At 39.5% G+C, this 21484-nt stretch overlaps 2 protein-coding genes across 3 annotated transcripts; one reads left to right on the forward strand and one right to left on the reverse strand.

Moving 5' to 3' along the window:
* Positions 1–747: 747 nt before the first annotated feature.
* Positions 748–11638, forward strand: LOC6606014 (nuclear migration protein nudC). Its single transcript, XM_002030789.2, has 5 exons — positions 748–938; positions 1014–1297; positions 1487–1676; positions 11000–11397; positions 11461–11638. The coding sequence occupies exons 1-5, from the start codon at positions 864–866 to the stop codon at positions 11510–11512; spliced, it is 999 nt and encodes a 332-aa protein (XP_002030825.1). The 5' UTR covers positions 748–863; the 3' UTR covers positions 11513–11638.
* LOC6606015 (vitellogenin-2) lies at positions 2017–21112 on the reverse strand. 2 transcript variants are annotated; one of them, XM_002030790.2, is made up of 4 exons: positions 20517–21112; positions 2961–3233; positions 2450–2855; positions 2017–2390 (listed from the first exon to the last, which is right to left on the reverse strand). In XM_002030790.2, exons 1-4 carry the CDS (start codon positions 20532–20534, stop codon positions 2362–2364), a joined length of 726 nt encoding a protein of 241 aa, XP_002030826.2. In that variant the 5' UTR covers positions 20535–21112; the 3' UTR covers positions 2017–2361. The 2 variants fall into 2 exon arrangements, with proteins under 2 accessions (XP_002030826.2, XP_032574262.1); XM_032718371.1 differs by lacking the exon at positions 20517–21112 and adding an exon at positions 4023–4387.
* Between the last annotated feature and the right edge of the window lie 372 nt (positions 21113–21484).

Here is a 21484-nt window from a genome sequence, read left to right on the forward strand (position 1 = left end):
AGAATACGTGCGTTTATTTCAAAAGCCCGAATGAGAATGGAAGAATAGGACGAAAATCGCAACTATCCCCAAACTGAAACCGAAGAGAGCGCAAAAGTAAGCGGAGAGCGAAAAGTTGCGTGAGAGCAACAACAACATCTGTTGTTTTTCAAACTCTAGCTTCATTGTTATCTTTTAACCATAAAATTAAATTAAATTATAAAATTAAATAAAGAACCAAGTTTTAGTAGATTAAAGAAATAAATTCATATATTTTCAGTTAATGGTTGCTTCAATTATTTAAACATAATTTGAATGCGGGTCGCGAAATACCGTTACATGATGCGCTCACTGTCAAAATCTCACTGACACTCATTTAAATTGCATATGCGCTTGTCCCAGGGCTTTGGTATGCAGCTTATACCCGAATAAATTCTTACAATCACAGCCAAAATAATAAATTGTAAGTTGTGCAAAAGTGTATGATAAATTAAATAAATAATTAACTATTTTACAGAACAATAATGGGATAAAAATAAAAAACACCAATGAAAGAACACCCATTTTCTAAATATTGCATAAAACTAAATTATATGTGGTACTAAAATAATAATATTAATAAAATCCAAGCAGTCAAAGGCTGCAATACACACAACTTAAGTACCGTTACAAGCAAAACTGCTGACTTTCAAAAGCTGAGCGCTGTGTGTCGACTCGGTATATTTATTCTGGTATGTGGGTAATTTTTGACTTTCGACGACAGGTCACATTATTTCTACATGTGCCGGGTCGGCAGCTAAACTTCATATAAAAAGATTCAATCGAATCGAAGCGTCCAGAAACAAACGAAATTTAATTTGAAACCAGTACAAATACTCCAAACCATGGCTGCTGAGGAGGGAAAGTTTGACAACATATTCCTGGCCGTGGCCGAGAAGCATCACGGTGGCGTGCCCGAGGTAAAACAATAACAAAGAGCGCAACTTCTTTGTTTCAATTTTGTGTAATCATGTTGTTTGTGTTTTAAATCACAGTTCCTTGGCACTTTGGCCAGTTTTCTGCGCCGCAAGACCGACTTCTTCACGGGAGCCAAGCAATCGGAGTGGGAGAAGCTGCTGCTGGATGTCTTCAACAAGGAGTCCAAGCTGGCCATAACTGAAAACAACGAAAAGATAAAGGCTCGCGAAGCCTCCCAGCGCCTGAAGGCGGAGAAGGAGATAGCCGAAAGGAAGGCCCGCCAGAAGGAGATCGACAATAACAAAATATGTGATATCACCGACGAAGAGGCAGCGGCCATTATCAAGGAGGAGGAGAACAAGTATGTGCGAGCGTTAAGAGATCATTTACTAAAGTACCCAGGTGACTCAGCGAGAGCTGTGAAATTCCTGCAAAAAGCCAAATTAGCATACTTTTTCAAAGAAAGAGTTTGAAACAGAGTTTAATTCTTATCCTAAATATGTTGTATCATTAGCATTCGCACATCTTATAAAGTCTAAATCCTCTACAGAAAACGCCAGCAGCTGCTGGATAGCGCTGGTGGAGAGCCATCTGCCTCGAACCGCGATGGCATCTCCAAGCCCATCGAGAAAGTGGACGATGAATCCGATAAGAGTGAGCTGGGTAAGCTGATGCCGAATGCAGGCAATGGCTGCACCTTGGACAAATACACCTGGACCCAAACTCTGGAGGAGGTGGAGGTAAGTCCGGGCACGTGTGGTCCCTACCCTGTTTTCCCTCCCATGTTCACCCAGTGAGGTGTTGTCATAGTTATACAGTAGCTAGCAGTTTGAGAAACTCAATATTTCAATGCGTAATTGATGTCCTTATTTGTGCTGTTGGTTGTTAAGTAGCGTCAAACATAATTATTATTTATTACTTTACTGGTGCATTTACATTAGTTGGCGATTAGTTAAAATCTTTGATTAAACACTTAATCGGTGTTTTCTTGCCCGAATACCTTAGTCGCTGGTTGCTAGGCAGCGGTCATAGCTGAAAGCCCAAGTCATTGAACCCACGACAGGTGTGATTCACCAACCCTTCGTGTACAATTATACAATTCGCTTTATTAAACATATCACAGGGATAAATAACTTATTTGCTAGCCAGAAAGTACAGCAATATCCGATACCAGACGGCGTTTGTCCGATCCGCTCCAGATCTAGTTTCTTGTATGTTTCTCTGTCTCCATAGCACAGCGCGCTTAACACTAATGAATTTTCCCAGCTTCGACTGACTCGACACTCCATCCAAACAATCTTTAAATAAATATCTTATACAACTAGCGCCAAGACGACACGATAACAATAATAAAATTAATAATAATGGGGGACAAAGACAATACAATAAATAATATGCTAATTGGCTAGGCAGTGGTATTAAATCCTAGCTCTTGGGCATGTCACGGGCGCGCACTAGAAGAAGAATAGTTATTAGAATTTAGCTGACACAGTGGATATATGGAAAAACTTACTCTCCAGCGCATAGACCATGCCCATGATGAGCAGCATGAAGATGGTACTCATGCTGACTATCAACACGGTGACCTGGCGTCCGCGATCGCATAGACCACGCTTCGGTTTCTTTGGCGGACCACCCTCTCCATTGACCATCGTGAAGTGCATGGAGCTAGCGATGGATACGGTATCCAGGTCTTTGGTTTTCACATACTGCAAATTGGGATCGACGTCGGCCGGCTGCTGACCCTCGATGGCGATAACCGCATCCTTGCCGCTGCCGAGGGACAGGTTGGCATTATAGTTGGACGAGGAGGGATTGCTGGGCATCAGCATCTTGTTGTGGCGCTCCTGCTTCTTGTGGATCTCCGCAAAGCGTTCCAGATTCGCTGCCGTCAACAGCAGTGAGCCGGAAGCAGCGCTCTGTATAATTCGAATGGAAAAAGAGGAGAATGTTTGTTGAGTCACGGCAGTTCGATACGGTTTGGTTCTCCACAACCGGAGCCTGCGTGGGCTCGGCTTACTCACCCGCGTGCTGTTGTTACTGTCGCTGGAGCCCTGGGAGCTCCTCGATCCCCTCTTGGCTGCCGCCAGAACAGCCGCCGCTGCTGCCGCAGTTACTGCAGCACTTGTATTATTGTTATTGTTAATGCTGCCACTGTTACTGGGCGAACTGCGCTGGTTTAGGGTAGGCGGATTCGAGTGCGATTTGTTCGAGGACTTGGAGGAGCTGGCCGAACTGATGGCCGAGCTCGAGGAGGATGCCAGCGAGGCGCGGGGAATGTGCCAATAGTCCTGCATCTGTTGGGGATCGAAAAGAAGTTGGTTAGACATTATTTTACGTAGAAAAAGAATAAATAAGCATATTTTTGTAAAGTTAAGGAATTTTCTAATGTTTCAAACTGCAGATCGTGTGCTCTACAATTTCTGCGCTACACATTTTGGTCTTCCCAAGTTCTCTGTTCCCCTGTTCCTGCCATTTGGTGGTGCTAGCGTCAGAAGAAATCAAAATCCAATATCCAAAACCTGAACTTTCGAGTTGTCTTTCGGCTTGTCTTTGTTTTGCATTGGCTGGTTGCCAACTTGTTTGATATTTATGGTCTCCGGTCTTGGTTGGCTAAAAGCCTGATTTGTATTTAATATTAATTCGGCTAGTCGACAGTTTATTTTTTGTGGGCAAGCTTTTAAATCTGGGGCCTTTCTCTTTAAAAGACTTCGCCGATTGTTTGCTTTTGACGTAATTGTGGCAATCAATTGTCCGCCCAATAAATATATATGAGAATTCTATTAACAGTGGCTAAAGTAAAAAAGTTGCATTTCAAGTTTGTGCCTTCAGTCTTTTATTTGCCTTTGCGCTCTGTTCGATACTTTTGTGTGTTTTGTGCGTTTGTCTTACACAGCACAGAAGTTAATAAATTTGTTCATGCTGCTTCTTGCGTTTTATTTATTGTAAATATTATTTAGGCATGCGGAAGTCTTATCACTCTGTATTGATTCAACTTGATTGGCCAGTTTTCGATTCGTTTTTTTTTCACACAGCGTTATTTTCGGTTTACTTAATGTGTCGCCTTGCGTTGTTACTTTACTTACATTTGTTAATTTGCAATTTTGTGTTTGTTTTGTTCTCGGGATTTGTTTGATTATTACACAAATTTATCACACACACAATTTAAGCTAATTAGTATCACAATCTGGAGTATTTTTAAGCAGAGTCTCGCTCCGGTTGTCAGTCTCTTTAATTAGGGTTTTATGATGTATATAATTTATTTAAATTACGGCTCGCGAAACACTCAGCTGATTAAGCTGCTGTTTGTGGATTAACCGATTCGATTCTCTTCGCAATTCTTCTCGTACTTCAGTGGCGGTATTCTCCTTCTTCTCACGTCTTTTTCTCAAAGCGAAGAATTTTTCAGTGCGCGTGTCGCCAAACAGAACCGATCTAAACGGCCTCAAGAATCGAACTGAAGCGAGCTTAGCGGCTAAGTCGGGCTCACAGGTAAGATCTCTGCTCACCTGAGTTCTGCCCACCTGGGCAGAGGCGCGGCGTTGCTGTCGCTGTTGTTTGCGATGCGCAAACCTTTTCGAGTGTAAGTGTTTGTTGTTGCTGGCTTTCTTGACGGATTTTGCATGTCATAATATCTCGGCAGTTCTCGTTTGTTGCCACAGCCACAGTAGTCACTCGTGAATGAAGGCAATTGCAGGACATTTTGAAGTAATATCATTTCATAGATTTCCAATTATAATAATAAGAATTTATAGCTAAGTTATACAAATGCGGATCTAAGTTACGAAAAAATATTACACAGTTCTTTATTTTTTCTATATGGGAAATATCAAAAAATCTTTTCATCTAAAAATAGCTCCCACTGTACACACATTTATATAGCTCTTAACGATTGGCCACTTCTTCAGTCCATTCTTTTGTTTCAATGATGTTTGATGGGTCTGTTGCCGGCTTTGATGTTTGGACTGCTCGCCTTGGCTTGATCACCTCATCAAGTGATTTGCCAAACTTTCTTTCGGCTGTTCTTTTTATAGCCGCCCGCCCTTTTGCTCATTAAGCTGCAATTCGGTTTTTTGTGCTGGTTTTTTTTTTTGAGACTCTCAAAGATCTTCAGTGAAGGGCCCTTGATCGCTTTTGGCGTGTAGGCGTTTTCTAGATCCGTTTCGATGGCCCAGAAATTGAAGTTTGATTGCGGGAAAACCCTAATTCTAGTTTAATGTTAACTTAATTAGGGGCAAACCTTGACCAGCTTACAGGCGGCAGCTCCGCCCATTTGCTGTAGCATCGTTCCCAGGGCCCATTAATGTTTGATTAATACATGTTCCATTATTAAATCAATGGTTTATGGTCTTATAAATAATATGGCCATTATTTAAATGACCATTAAAGAAGACTTAGCAAGTCTATTTTTGGTTAATTTCAAATTCTAAGAAAGCATTTAACGTCAGTGGTGCCAACAAAAGCTTTATATCAACGCGATCAAAAATTGAAAAAGTGAATAAATTAATGAGAAATTCGAAACATGATATTTAGGTGGGGATGCACAAGTTTTCTGTCAATTCCTAATCAGGTTTTCTTTTTTTTACAAAGGTTCAAAATTTGCATTTTGGTAAACATACTTTTAAGTTTTGGTTTTGAGAACATTCCCATGTCTGCAGACTGTTGACGCAATAAAAATAATAACGTGAGTCATCAAGAATACATTCAAATTGTTTGCGTTTCTCTTGGCGGAATTGGTTAAACAAATTGCCAAAAATCCCCAAGAATTGTTATCGGATTGGCATAGTTGTTTTCCTAATCTAACACTGATCTCATATTATTATAACATTTATTGGTTGAATAAACAATAGATTCCGAGAGAAACCCAACATTCCTATTACAAATTTGTTTGCTTTGGCTTAAATCCATCTGTTATTCTCGGTAGCAAAAGGCAACAAATGTTTCTAATTTTTTTTTTCGGCAATAACTTTTGTTGCTTCGTCGTTTGCTGTTGCTGTCGAGCATCTTGTTATCACCTTTTAAGTGAGACAAGTGAGTGGCCTGCCGCCAGTTCCAACTTTTTTCGTATGGCCCATACTCGGTGGTATGGGTGAAGTGCTGCCCGCTCGAGTCCGGTCGATTTAATCAGCGGAGAGTTGACAAAGATTACCTGACACGGCCAGTTACCAGAGCAGTGGCAATGGACTCGCCGGCGAACGCGAATCGCATTAGCAACGAAAAGTATAAATCGAGGCAGAAAATCAGGCGGTGTTTTGAGATCACTTGAAAAGGCAAAAAGATTGAGGGACGTCGCCACTCAAAGAGATGGGATGACGGCGAATGGGAGCCAAACACTTGCTATAGAACGCAGGCCGAATCCGATCCGATCCGAGACATTCCCCCAATAGAATGGGAGACCAAACCAACACCATTCACCTCATCGTCTCATCGCGAAACGCCATATAAAAACCGAAGAAAAACAAACAAACGATCTTTTTTTCATGCATACAATTAAAAATGCAAAATAGTTTCCAGTGACGCCGATGACAAACGGATGGAACTTACGTGCCCAGCGATTTCTGTTCCATTTTGGGTGACAACAATTGGGATTAAAGCAAAAAACAAATATCGTGGTAAACGGGGAAATCCCTTCAAGCTATCTGGATAGATCCGTTGACGTTTGCCACGCTTATTTGTGTGGGGCCCTGCGGCCAGTATTTCTCTAATTGCGGCTATTAAAGCTTAATTTTCGTATAGAGAACGTTTGGCTATTCTGCCTTCGGGGGCTATATTTAATAAATAGAATCTTAAGTTAATGCTAAATTCCATGCGAAATTCTTGACGATATTGACTCACTCGAAAAGGAAGCGGAAATATTTAATAAATATTTTACTGATACCTCATCGCAAAAGAGTTCAAAATACACTACAATTTTTATTGCCAACTTTACGCCCAATTGCGGTTATATAAAAATCAAAACGGATATTTTATTCTTCCATTTCACACATACTTAGTTTATAAACCTCTTAATGGGTTTCTCCTATAAATCACGCTATAGTCAACTTTGGTGTGGTTCGCCAATTGTGGATTGTGGAAGCCCAAACAAAACGCTAACAAATAATCCAACCTGACAAAACCTTTCAGTAAATTAACCGCCTTTAAGATCTCGGTTTCCTGGTTGGGAATTTATCATCGAGATCAGGTCAAATAGTTTTAGAAATAACTTTTCTCTTGAGTTATTTGAAAGTTTAAGTAAATATTCCTTCTAGATTTTCGATTGGCAGGATTCCCAGAAGTTTTGCTAATTTATGGTGGACTGAGTAAATTTATTTAGATGATATCAACATAAATAAACCGAAAATTTTACAATTCGGCAGATATGCTAACAACTTTTACATTTATTCGATACATTAATAAACTTGTATGATGGGCAAAGGAGAGCAAACTTAACTGATTAAATTAGCTACTTTTAAAAACTATGCTTACATTTTCGAAGATATCGCATTTCTGCTGCAACATTCATTTTCATTATACTACTGTTCTCGAAGCTTCTTCACGTTTTTTGAGATTTTAATTTACGCGAAACCATTCAGAATTGCAGTTATAGCTTGGACTGTATCAAAAAGATCTAGTTTCTCACAAATTGGAAACCATTCAAGTTGTCACAAGATCTCGTTTCTCAGCAGATTGGAAACCTTATAGACTAGGTTAACCGGATAGAGTTTGCAATATCATTTGCTTTGTAATCCGCTTATAGCGCAAACAAATGGCTACCAGATTGATCTCTAAAATCTCATTTACCATGCAAATGTCAATACGGATTCTATTGTAGCCACTCGAGAGCTCATTGTACGCAGAGCTATTTGGTGGCTGGTGAGGATTGGGTCGTAGTACAGTGTATTGGATTGGATTCGAGTGGAGTGGAGCGACGTTCCCAATAGGAACTAGTTTCAGAATTAAACGCAAAACAATTCTAAATGGAAAGGAATAAAAAATAATTTGCCACGCTCGAATTTGATTCCATCTGACTCTGTGTTGAGATGTTTAGGAGTCCGTCCACTCCACTTCTGGCCACAAATAAGTCAAGTTTAAGCCGCTTTTAATGGGCTGGCAGTGGGCACTCGTAAAGATAAACACTTCGATAGAGGTTTATTTAGAAATTACAGAATTGTGTTTCTATTTAATTACTACTTTAGAATACCATATTGACTAGTGTTTATTTAAAGAATCTAGTACTTGGTACCTTTCTGGTGCATTTTATGCATGAACTTCAAATAAATATTATTTTTTCTGATTTCAAGGAATCCAGCAAACACTTTACCGAGCTTGGACGACTCAGCTGTTTTGTGTGATAACATTATCGAATACAAAACACTCCGCAGATACACACTTCTAAACACTCGACTCCATCAGCAAAGCCAGTTTTTTTTCCTTCCAATTTTTATTTTGTTTAAATGGACGGTTTGTTGTTCGATCGCTACTCTTATTGTTGTTGCGACCATTCTTTTTTCCTATTTCATTTTTTTGGTGGTGCCTGGCACCGGATCGCATCTTTTAGCATAAATTATTTGCGGCTAGATATTTAAAGAAAATGAAATGCTGTTCAAGTTTTATAGAATTAATCAGAGGGAGCCAGCCAGCACCAAATGAGCTAGCAACAAATACGAATAACAGTTCCAAACGGCAGTCGACAAAGATGTCTTTCACTTTACAGATAGATAGATAGAAGCGCTGCGAATTGGTTCAAATCGTTGGGGATTTGATTGACCGATCAACTGGTTAGTTGGAGGTTTAACGTGCAGCCTGGCCAGTATGAGCATTAAAATTAGCTGGGACCCGATCGATTTGCATAAAATCGCCCACTGTCAGACGATCAGTCTGCGAATCCGCTCTCACTTGGATAAGTGTGCCAAGTCTCGTGCTTTTTTCTTGCTTATTTCAGCCGTCGTCGCAGTCATCATTTTTCGTTATTATTCATTAATTCATTCACGACGACAACTTTTTTTTATGCTCGTCTCTGATCTCAAAAGCGAACTCTGACTTTGACTGGCGGTGACTCTTCAGCTTTGTGTTTACCTTTTTGGTGGCACAGCTTCATTTTCATACCTCACATTTTACCCAGGGTCTATTGTTTTTCCTCGAGCCTCGGCATTTGCATGGGTATCCCACCTGTTCAGCTGATTTAATGGCCGTAGGTGTCAGCGGGTCTGCAGACTTGACTTATGATTTGTGTAAATTTCCTAGTTTCGAGCATAGTGTTCTTTAAGTTGCTATTTGCATAACCTTCAGCGGTGCAGAATGGGTTGGTTTTCAAGTCTTCGGGTCCCTTGAGAAAGCTTACATTTACCTAATAAGTTTTACATAAATTTCAGTTTCAAAAACAAAGTCAGACATTCACATTTGGCCAATAGATTGCGAGTCCCTTGATAGCCTTTCATTTTAGGGTTGAGAACAACATGTACGTTCTTTTTTAATGTTTTAATTAATATTTCTTCCGATAAATTATTGAAAAGATTGTCTAACATTTTTAATTGGCATTTTCTGTTGCCAAGCATTTAGCGCAAGATATGGTTCTTATATTATTTTCGTATCTAAAGTCTGAGACTTAAACGAATTCTTTTCATATTTCTCAACTAAATGACTGCAATGATTGACCAACATGACCAATTGAGTTTTTCTGTTGTCGAGCATTTAGCTTGGAGCGTTGCCCACGTCTCCAGGTATTTTTTCTTATTCTGACTCCGCGAGTCTATTTCTGTTGCTGCCTTACATCCGTGTACGATTCGAAATGTTTCCAATTGGCATCCGCTTCAGTTTCAGCTTTTGACACATTTTATCAACGGCGATCGCTGGTGATGAAGTTGCCACCCACATGGGCTGCGATCAGTGAGCTTCCGATGACATGAGCCGCGTGCTGCGCGAAGAAGAACTCGACGACGTGCTACTACCTTGGCTGACTGCCCACACGAAAACCCCCCACTGGATAGTTTATGGACTATCATGAGCTGAACGAAAGCGTCCTTGGTTCAGTTGGATGCGGCACGGCGTCGTGAGATTTAAATTAAAGGTTTACCTTACCCCTCATTGTTTCTGCCACATGCGATTCGCTAATTGATTGCACAGTCAGTTGTCTAATAACTTGGGGCTTTAATTATGCTGCGAGCTAATGGGAAAGGTGTTAATGTATGCATGTATCCGTGCACATAATTCTAGCCGCCAGTGTAATTGCTGTGAACTTGGCCAAGCAGGCGCATAAATCCATCCGCAGGTTGCTTTACTTCTTTACACAGAAAGAAATGAGGGATCATTGTGGAAGCACTATTTACAAGTGATAATACTACAACATACCTTTTGATTGATATTACTATTAAATCGCATATTATTAATTTAATGAGATGTCTGTAAACAGCAATTCAATCTCTGATAGCATCGATTGTAAAAACGTGCCAGATTATTTCGCGTGTATCGACTGCAACCTGTTGAGCGACATTCTTGAGAGCTCCTCGTTGCGGGGCTGGGGAATCGGAATCGATGCTAACTCCCTTAACCGGACCTGAAGAACCGCTGTACGTCCTTGAACTGGCAGCTGAACTAAATTCCCGTTCTACAATTGAGTCCTTGAACAAAGGAAGCCTCGATCCGTTGATCTGGTGAAGGGCAGATCGGGCAGCTGTGATATGATCGTTGGTTTGTTGGATGCACAGACGTGCCCCTGCAGTTGGTTATTTATAGAGATCGTTATTAGCCGCCAAGGTTGTGCAATGACCAAAGCAAAGTCTGGCTAAAGAATCTCCGTAGATGTACACTCAAATCGGATCATTAATCACAAGAGCTGCCACTCCAAGCTTCATTTTGATTACATGAAGAACCCCTGAATAATCCAATCCACTCTACTCTAGTTTGATTGTCATTAACGGCATTGCTTTTGCATTACAAAAGACAAAGCATAAGCAACATTTTTAATGGACTTACATTGTTTTCGATGCTCCTCATTGTGATTTCCACAGGAAATGAAACTACTGAAACTAATTGTTGACGCATGCTTGTACAAATCTAATAAACTTCAATTCTTTTGTTTTTACAGCTCAAGATTCCGTTTGACTTAACATTCAGTCTACGCGCACGTGATCTAGTGATCAGTATTGGTAAGAAGTCGCTGAAGGTGGGCATCAAAGGTCAAACGCCCATCATCGATGGCGAACTGTGCGGCGAGGTGAAGACGGAGGAGTCCGTGTGGGTCTTGCAAGACAGCAAAACCGTGATGATCACTCTCGATAAGGTCAATAAGATGAACTGGTGGAGCCGCCTGGTCACAACCGATCCGGAGATCTCGACGCGCAAGATCAATCCAGAGTCTTCCAAGCTTTCTGATCTGGATGGGGAGACTCGCAGCATGGTGGAGAAGATGATGTATGATCAGCGACAGAAGGAGTTGGGTCTTCCCACCAGTGAGGATCGCAAAAAGCAGGACATACTTGAGAAGTAAGTACAAGTGTACACCAATCCGAAGGTTGTACTAAAAGTAGATTACCTTTTTACTTGCAGATTTAAGCAACAGCATCCTGAGATGGACTTCTCCAAGTGCAAATTCAATTAATCTTACATTCTCAACTTAACTTGTATACTTTCGCTTTCGCACTTTTGTCACTTTTACACATTTTAAATGTGAATCTTCTTCATTTCCCAACCACACAATAAACTAATGCAAGCAAAATGAAAACGATTTGTAGATCGTACAACATTAAAACAAAAAAAAACCCAGCATCTTAAAATATTTCAATATGCTAATACCAATTAGTTAGTGAAAGCCAAACAACAAACCGAAAAAAATCGATCATTCAAGCTGTGGGATGAAACCAGATTGATCTTCTGCAAATAATTGAGGTAACTCCTCGGATTTTATGGCTGCATTTAAAGAGGAATTTAAATTAAATTTATTTATTGGACCTGAACATGTTTGTGGAACTGGATTGCAGGCATTTCTTTACTTATCTTTAACGGTTTTCGACTCTCGTCGTGATTTAGGGTCCACACCCAAATTCAGATCAGAATTCTCAGTAGTTCTCTGGGTCAATGATCTGATAAATTGTGAACTCGTTTCCTAAGCCGAGCATAAATTCTTTATAAATAGTATATTTGTCGATTTGCTAAGATTGAGCATAGTATAATCTCGAAGTGCTAACTAATTTTGAATTCGACTAATTTGGCAACTAATTGGTTGTTTTGCCTTTAATGTTTTTGTTTTGCGTATTCTATTTGCCACGTGCCGTGATTTTTATGTTTGAGATGAAAGCGTGACACGCAAAATGATCGTGGTAAAAGAACTAAAATGAAAGGTTTTATGTTAAGTAAATGTATTTATTTGAATAAATTGTAATTATAATATAGTAATAATTTACTTGAGTAGCTTAAGTTACACAATCGGCCATCCCTAGATTTCAGAAACCTAGGAAGAAGTAGAGACATTTGATACCCCCCGCTTAGTTGTTAATTCGCGCAGATCATTAATTAGTTAAAACGTTTCTCAAACTGCCGTGTATAACAAGCCGCAGAAAAAGAAGCAGTCGAACAATGCCAGCGGACCCCCATTAATGAATGATTTGCCCATCGCAATGGGGTGGAGGCCAAAGGAGATGGCTTTGGGATAGTTGCGCGCGTAATCCCAACTAATCATCGTCCGAGTGGGTGGCACTGTGTCATGCGATCATATGCCTCACTTAATTAATTACCAATTAACATCATAAATTACTGTCAGTGCGAACAATGCGAAGTGCGCAAAAAGTTTGCCAAAATTCGCATGCGGCTGCGGCTAATGGCCAAAAATAAATTGTAACAAATTGTTTGGCGAGAGGGCGGAGACGGGTCGACGGGTCAAGAACAACAAACATTGAAAACAGAACCCGCAGCAGAACCGGATTTTTGATTCGAACTTTATATGTATGTTGAATTTTGTTTGTTATAAATTGGAAAGTACAAAATGCTTTCAGTTTATATATCCGCTTCAGCCTGCCAGCCAATTAGAAGACCCAACCGGTTGATAAAAGTTCAAGGGGAAAGAGAAAGCCCACAGCTAAATGTGGTTAGATAATTCGCAAGCCTTGCTGCTGCCAGAATGTGAGTCACTAAGCAGTGCTTTTAGATTAAGGGGAAATTTAGTTTGTTCGCCGATTATAATAATAATATTCCAGGCGGCAGTCAGGCTCTAAAAATAGCAACTTTTAATAGCAACAATTGAACTGTTAAATGACGCACGTGATGAATGCGTCTTGTCTGCCCAACGCTGTCCAGTGGAGAAATCAATAAATATTAAATATATATATGAAAAAAAAAAAAACAAATCAACAAAAATGGGGAGCCATAAATATTGAATCCGGGTGCCTGCCTGGTGTTCTACTGTTGTTTCTGCCGTTGTTCTACTCAGCTTTTATTATTATTGTTTCGACAGCCGCAGATTTTTGGTAATTTCGAGTGTTTCCCACATCTCAAGCACACACACTCACATACTCACATGTACGTTAATAAACTTATGGCACAAATTATTCCTTTGGGGCGTTCTCAACCGCTTGACGGTCGCGTGGGCCAGTCTATTTTTTGTTCACAAACTTATTTTTTATGCTCGTAATTGCGGCACATTTGTTATTTTTAGACGATTCGGGGTCTGGTTTCGCACATCACCTATAGCAGTTTGGATATTTTTTTGGCGGAGAAAGAGTGGGGAATCAGGGCTGATGGCTCTATTGTAAAGGCGGCAGCATCATGCCGGTCACGCCTCATAAATTCGTCTAGACTCGGGCTCAGACAAAAGACTTAGGCAACGAACTCGCTACGAAATCTCTGAGCCGCTGGAAAGTTTTCCGTTGCTAAGTGAAATCATTGTAGCGCTGTGGTCATTTTCTGTGTCCACTTTGAAGGTCAAACACAAAATGCAGTCGCAGTGGCAGTAACTGTTTTAACCCAAGGCTTGGGGTATAAAAATCGCCCAATTCATTTAACATTTTATGTGAGTTTTGTCATTTGAAAGACACACAAATCCAAAAAATCCCAATATAATCACTTTTTGCAAAATAACTATAATTATTATATTACATTAATTTTAAACTTTATTCAAATGGCATTGGAGAAAGTAAATTAGTTGCCTTTATGCACAGCATCACCATGCAAAAAGCATAAATTAGTAATCAATTAATTAAAATGTAAAAATTAGTGATCAATGCGCGGATTTCCCCGAGTGAATCATGTATGAATAACTTTAGCATTACATTTAGCTTTAAGAATGTTAATACAGGTAGGGGTTAAGACTTCTTTGCATATGGGAGAAGGGAATTCCTCGCTGCTTAACTGGAGGCTCGTACCCGAACCGAGCTGCAGCATGTGGAGTCCACACAAGCGATGACGTTGGTGGGCTTGTCACCCGACGCCAATGAACCGTGGAGTGCCGAGTGCCAAGTAACTGGTGCCTGTTGCCTGGTGCCCCCACACCGGTTGGCAGTGGGCATGGCAATGTCTTGGCCGGGTCTCGAGATGTGCAGACAGCCGCGATCGCGGGCGGAGATTAATGGCTTTGTCTTATGGCCATTACATGGGCCGTTTCGTCAGCCGATCGTTGAAGGGTTCTAAGCTTTGCATGTCAATATATGGATAAATATATCCGGCTGCGTTCCCGGATCTGAATCATGCACCAGTTGTCTGTTTATACCTCTGAATATATTTATTATTACTTTTTAACTTTTTTTTTGTGCACCATTGAGTTGGTTGCCTTCACTTTTTGGCTGCCATTGCCTGCAGGAATTTCCAATTAGCTTTGGGTTATCGCACAATTTGTTTGCCTGGCTTGCTGCATTTGCATATCGGGTGCTGAGCGATTTATCGATGCTATTAGCTTGGTTTTTGGTTGTATGCTAATTTACGATATCTGCCAGCTTTTTTATTGTAAAATAAATGGCTGCAAGCCATGGGAAATGGTCATAAACCGACGGGATACCAAATAATTCGATTGTTGAATATATTTTCTAATATTTCTAATGAAGCCAAAGACTAATTCTGTTTTACAATAATTTTCGCATAATAATTAATACCATATCCGGGTATTTTCCCCATATTTTGCAACCAACATATTTTCTTCGGCTCGTTCGACATTTCTTGTTGCCAAGTGTTGGAGTCTTGGCCCAAATTACTTTGTTAGCCACCGGTATACAGCAGCTGTTCCACCGTTCACCGATTTGATAGCGATCTATTAATTGGCCATTTTTGGCGAATTATTTTTCATTTTTTTTCCTTCTCGATCTTAATGCTTTGTTTTCGGCTTTATCTTTTGTCTGAAATATGACTAATTTAATGGTATTTAGAGTGCGGGCGACGACAAATTTATAGTCGATTATGTTGTCGTTGGTATTAAGTGGGAATATTTGTGTATTGAGAGTTTACGGCATTTTTCTATTGCTAATAGCTAAATATTTTTAATTAATTTACTGCATCCTCTTTTGGATTAATGACACGTTCTCGTATCCCCAAAAGCCCACTTAGAATATTTCCATGACTCAGATAACTATTTTTTATGTTTATCAAGTAATTTATAAACAATCCAAAAAGCAATGTTTGTCCCGTGGACATCGTGGGTGGTCGATAATCATTCATCCAAAAAGTTAGAAGGGTCCGAGAATATGGCCATAATCAACGTTATTAATAACACAACAATATCATTTGTTTGACATTTTATGAATTGCGGTTCTTTATGCTGTGTTCATCACCCGAGAATGTTGTGTGAAAGGCAGAAGAGCAATCACAGCGATGATGATGCATCTGCATCCGAGTGGAGGGGATTCTAGTCGTGAATGGGATTAATGCATGAAATATACTGCATATGCAGTAAGCCGACAATTAGAGAATGATTTCACTCGATTCAACTTTGAATGGAGGAAGTTCTTCTCCAGCCACAGATTGCATAAGTGTTTTTTATCTTAATTGCATAATTTACTGCGAAGACAGCCCTCTTGTTATTTGCCAGCTCATCTAAATGCAATTAAAACAATCTTAATCTAAATTTGTTGATTATGTTCGCATAGTAGATTAGGATTTATTGAAGATGTGTGTTTTCGTATTAAAATTGTTTACTAAAGTACTTGTACAATCATAAAACCATATCTTGATCTCTTCTGTTGCGTTGCTTGCCTAATGATTAATTTGGAAAAACATTTTATTATTTTAATTTATGGGTTGTACCGCTGGCATTTTATGATCATTTAAGTTGCATTAGCTAAATAATGGAAGCTTTCCTGTCTCATTCAATTAACCCACCACCAAAGGGGGTTTGTGCACTTGCATAATTACACACACATCTGGCAAGTTAAATATAAAACAAAAGTTAAATAAAGGCTGAGAAAAAACCAACAAAAAACTGCCATTAAAGTTGACATGGGAAATGCCCCTTCAGTCGCTGGATCAGAGTCCAAATTCAAGGGGGGTGTATGCATGGGGAATACTTAACCCCCTGTTTAGATTCCAGGGCATTGTAAATATTTATCTTGTTTTCACTGTAGTTTTCTATTTACTTTGACAGCTTTAAAGCTAGTGACACCTTTTTAGCAAACAAATTTAAGCACAGTAACATTTAAAGAGAAGAAGCTTTACAAAAATATTTCACTAAAATCTTTAATATATAATTTAATATAATTTAATATAATCTTTAATTTATAATTTAATAAGGAAAATTTTAAAATCAATATCTTGACTATCTGCCCATTATTACTTTCTGATCACTTAAAACCCAAAAATATTAATTCAAATATCCAATATTAGCGTAGCTCTCTCGCCGAACAGCTGATCGGCAACCCCCTCTCCTCGCCCACCCACCTCCCCCTGAGAGTCGCCCATCGCCGCTTAGCGTGTTCATGCAAATTCGACCTTGACACAATTCCGTTTCACAACAGACAAGCAAACAAATGAGCGAGGGAGGCAGGCAGCCAACCACACACATGTGGTGTGTGCGTGTGAGTGTGACGGCGGCGACACACATAAAGAGACAACAACAACAACGGCCCCCAACCACAACACCAACTGGGGAGCTGTGGGTGGGGGGTGGCAAGTTGGTGGCGGGGGAGGGGGAGCAGGTGAGATGGAGACACCACCTCGTGTAATAACTCAACCTCAAGTGCGGGCCAACTAAAGCAAAAAATTTAATCTTCGCTTTTTTGCGGCTTTGCACTGAGAGAAATCGTAAGTGCATATGCAATTGTCTGTTAAAGAAATGCTATTAAATTAAAATTGCTTCTTAACTTAGTTTATGTTTTTTGAATTTTGATTTAAATTGTTTAGTTGACAAAGTGCATGTTAAATGACATTTTGTTGAAGTGCAGACCAAAATAATATTTTGAATCTATCTTAGTTCCAAAATGAAAATATAATACACTGCATAATAAATAAATTCGATTATATTTTTTCTTTATGCAACTTGGGTTTTAATATTTTATTTTTTTATTCTATTTTTTTTTTTTTTTAATATTTAAGCCCTTTAAAATCGTATTAAATGTATTTAAATCAGAGCAAATTCCTACTTGAATATTTTTCACAGTGTAGCCGCCTTCGTTACACCTCACGAAATTGCCCGTTGTTTGCCGGCAGCATTCACATGGCCAAAACGTCTTACGAAAACTGTTTTCATTTTACTGCCAAGAAGTCAAGTCTGAGAATTGCATGCTCTGAACTTTGCCGGATTTCTGGGCGCGCGGGTAGAGATTTAGTGGTGGACTGGGGGGCACATGGGGTTGCACAAGCGACGAGGTGCGATGAGCATGCGATGGGGAGCACTCATTGGAAATTCTAATGCTAATAAATCGGGCCGGATCTGATCCCAGGCCTGGGTCAGGTCACACCATCTCACGATCGTCGCAGGCCACTTTGCTGATCCCCAAAATCGCTGGGAGCCGGGAGATCAAAGGGGAGCTCGCCGACAAATTTTGAGTCATGCTTGGTGCCAAATTGGCTGGCTGGTCTGGGTTTTACAAAAAAAAAAAAATAATAATAAAAAGGAGAAAAAATTAAAATCAGAAACAGCAACGGAAAGATCTCGCCTGAACACAATGAACTTCTAATTAATTTCAATGTTGTCGGCTTTGTTTTTGCCATTTCTTGAAAGCACCAATCTTAATTTCTATTATTAATTAGTTAACACATTTCGCGCATTAATGAAGGAGCCACACGGAAAGCTACTCATCCACATCGATGGCACGTGGAAGCATTTTTAATCGCTCGTCCATAAATATGCACATACATATCTGTCGCTCTTCCTACCCCCAACAACCGATCCCCGTTGGGAATACATTCTTGGCCGGATTTCATTCTTTAGGCGGACACCTTGTGCCGCCGATTTGCATGGGATAATGAAGGTGGGCAATTAACGGCCTTCGCGTGTGGCAGGTGACACTGGAGACCTTATCAATGGGAACTGATTGGAAACATCGATGACTGGATCGAGAATTCCAACTGGTCATAAGTAAATGATTAGCTTGTCTTAAATTCAGACATATATGTGCATATATAATAGTGTGAACAATTCAATAATTATTCATTAATTATTTCTTTTTAATTAATAATTTTTTACATATCTGAACAATAGGTTACATTGCATTCAAAATCTTTTAAAAAGTGGATTAGTTATATTTTATTTTGCCAACTCTATCTTATTCGCAATTCAAACTCAGTTATCTGTCATTAACCTTTCTCGTGTCTACAGATCAGATAAAATTCCATCTTATTTCAACAACTTCCTTCCTCTTTGAGCTACAAACATATGTATGTATGTCTATCTTGAAGATGCCCCCGAAATTAGATAATCTCCAGCTGGCAGCTGGTTTAATTCATTTTTTCGAAAGTGAAACTGTCAGAACAACAGAATCGCATTCGGATGTCGAATTCCAAATCCGCTTCGGTTTCAGTCATTATCCGATTTAAAGATCAGGCCGGCACAAAAAAGGAGACTCTCGAAAATGTTTATTTGTGTATCTCTTACACAATAATAAATTATAAAGATACTTTTTGCTGCCATATGTGCTACCAAATTGGATCTTCGGTTGCTTCCCCATTCTTTTGGCTGGACTTAAACGTGGGTGCTGCTGCTCAGTTGTCGTTTAACGAATACGAGTATATATATGATATTGTCAAATCTGAAGTGGCAAATTCGACAAAGTGAAGGGCGAACTGTCTGGGAATGCGATCGAGTTGATTGAGTCGAGTATATCGCTCTACTACCGTGACACGTGTCCCCCGAGATTTCTATGGCTTCCCGTCGCAGAACAAAGCAACAACCTCCGCATTGGCTTTCAATAGAATTTGTTATTAACTCTGAAGTTAAACGAAATTGCATGGCTGAGCAGAAATTGGCCAACATTTAACATTTACTTTGGCTTTTTCTGATTTATTCGAGAATTCTGCACAAGGTTATCAAACACAAACACCATCGAGGCAAAATTGAATGCAATTAAAGTTTGCATTGAAAGCCGCCGAAAAATTGCTTCTCTTAACAATTTTAATAACCGAATGCAATTTGCAGTTTCTCGTGCATGTGTATGTGTTTATATCTGTGTGACTTAATTCAAAGCCACATTTGAAGCCGAACAAAGGAGCAATAAAATTTGGCAGGGCACAGTTTAAAATGGTTAACTTAGAAGTAATACCAAAAAGTGATTTACCAAGAACAGAATAAAGGAGCTGCGGCTTAAGGTCGGTATTTCGATTTAATTAAAGTTGGCTATAAAGTTGAAACAAGCACGTTTGAAAATTAATTTACGTAATTAACTCTTAGCCCAAAAAATAGATATAATAAATATAACATAAATTTAATTTATAGAAAGTGTAAAAAAGAATGAAATATCTTACAATATAATATAAAGATTCTTTTCCAAAAAATAGATATAATAAATATGCAATAAATCTAATTTATATACAAATTTTTAGAAAGTGTAAAATAGAATGAAATATCTTACAATAAAATATAAAGCTTTTTAATAATGTTTCTTTGGATTTCTTTGAGGTATTGCTAAACAAAAATCACATACAAAATTGGTAATGTTTTTAAGCCCGCTAAAAATTTTAAGCTGCAAACTCGCTTCGCCTATTTGGCAATACTGCACTTAGAGTGAGATCAATATTTCTTTAAGCCATATTAAAAGCAAATCCCGACAATCAGCAGCAAAAAAATATGCAATTTGCCTATTGATCAATGCTTAAAGAAATAAAATATATAGCATGTCGCGAAATTATGATGAATGATGCGGTTGGAAAAATTTGCAATTGGCAAACTCGGACAACGGGGGAACATAAAAAACAACAAACCGAAATGAGACAAGGAGACAAATACAGAGAAAACAAATTGTAAACACGTTTTCGAGCCATTGCGGCGTGCCGCCCAGCTTTAATGGGGCAAGGGGCGTGGCACTTTTTGGCGGCACAAAAGACAGGCCGCCAACTTGTCACGCACATTTTGTGGCTTTATCTGCCTCTGTCTCTTAGCCTAGTTAGCTTGCTAAAGTTAAAGTTGCAACAACAAATGAAAATAACAAACAAGCGTAGTAACTTTTTTTTTTTGGTGGGATAAATTTGTCATTTACCTGCTTGGGCGCATCCATTTTTGACCGGGCTAACGAAAGTGTGAGTGGGAGAGATGATGTTATCGAAATTCAATTGTTTTTATTTTTGGGTTTTTGTTTCGTCGGTTTTCTGGTGTCTTCACTCGGGCTACTTTGGGTGTATTTTTAGTTTGAAGGTTATCAGTGTCACTTTTGGGTTTTTTCGATTTCAGTTCTCTCTTCGGATATTTCGATATTGTTAAATGTTCAATTCGACTTCACGATTACTGCTTACAGCTTATCTCGATATTTTCGATACTGTCAAGTTTATCGGACTTCTAGATATTCGCTATCGTTCGATTTCGTTATCAATCACTTTCAACGCAGAACAACAATTTTGAATTGACAATTTTCAACTTGTTTGTGTGCTTTTCGCTTTTCCGTTCGCCGCCACAACTTTGATTCGTATTTGAAAAAGATTAAATTTCGCATTCACTGCAAACTAGTTGGGTACTCGTAGCTCTTGGCGGTTTGTTGGCAAATGTAGCTCAGTTTTTCTATAACATTAGCTATAACTTTTCAGTTTTCAACTCTAGCTTTGAAGGCGCGTGCACACTCCGTTGCGGCTGTGCTAAGACTAACTGCGACTTCGGCCGCCCGACGCTTCAAGTATTAAGAAAAAAACTACATTAAACATTGTTTGCTTTGGGGGCCTGCACACTCACTCACACACAACCACACATTCACGCCAATATGGAGAGCATGGCGACACACACACACTCACACCCAGGTTGGGGGCTACAAATTGTTAGCAGCTCGGCAGATCTGAACTTTTGTGGTTAATGCCAAAAGTTGGCTTCTGCTCGAGTGGCCCGAAGATGCTGGCCCGAAGAAGCTGGCCGCAATGTGGGCGTGAAAGTGGGGTCAGAAGTGGTCTAAGTCTGCCAGAGGAGCTACCAGTACACTGGCCAAAATGGGATATAATTCAGCAATGCATATTACTAAACATT

Source organism: Drosophila sechellia, chromosome 3L, assembly GCF_004382195.2.
Source record: "Drosophila sechellia strain sech25 chromosome 3L, ASM438219v1, whole genome shotgun sequence".
NCBI classification, from domain to species: domain Eukaryota; kingdom Metazoa; phylum Arthropoda; class Insecta; order Diptera; family Drosophilidae; genus Drosophila; species Drosophila sechellia.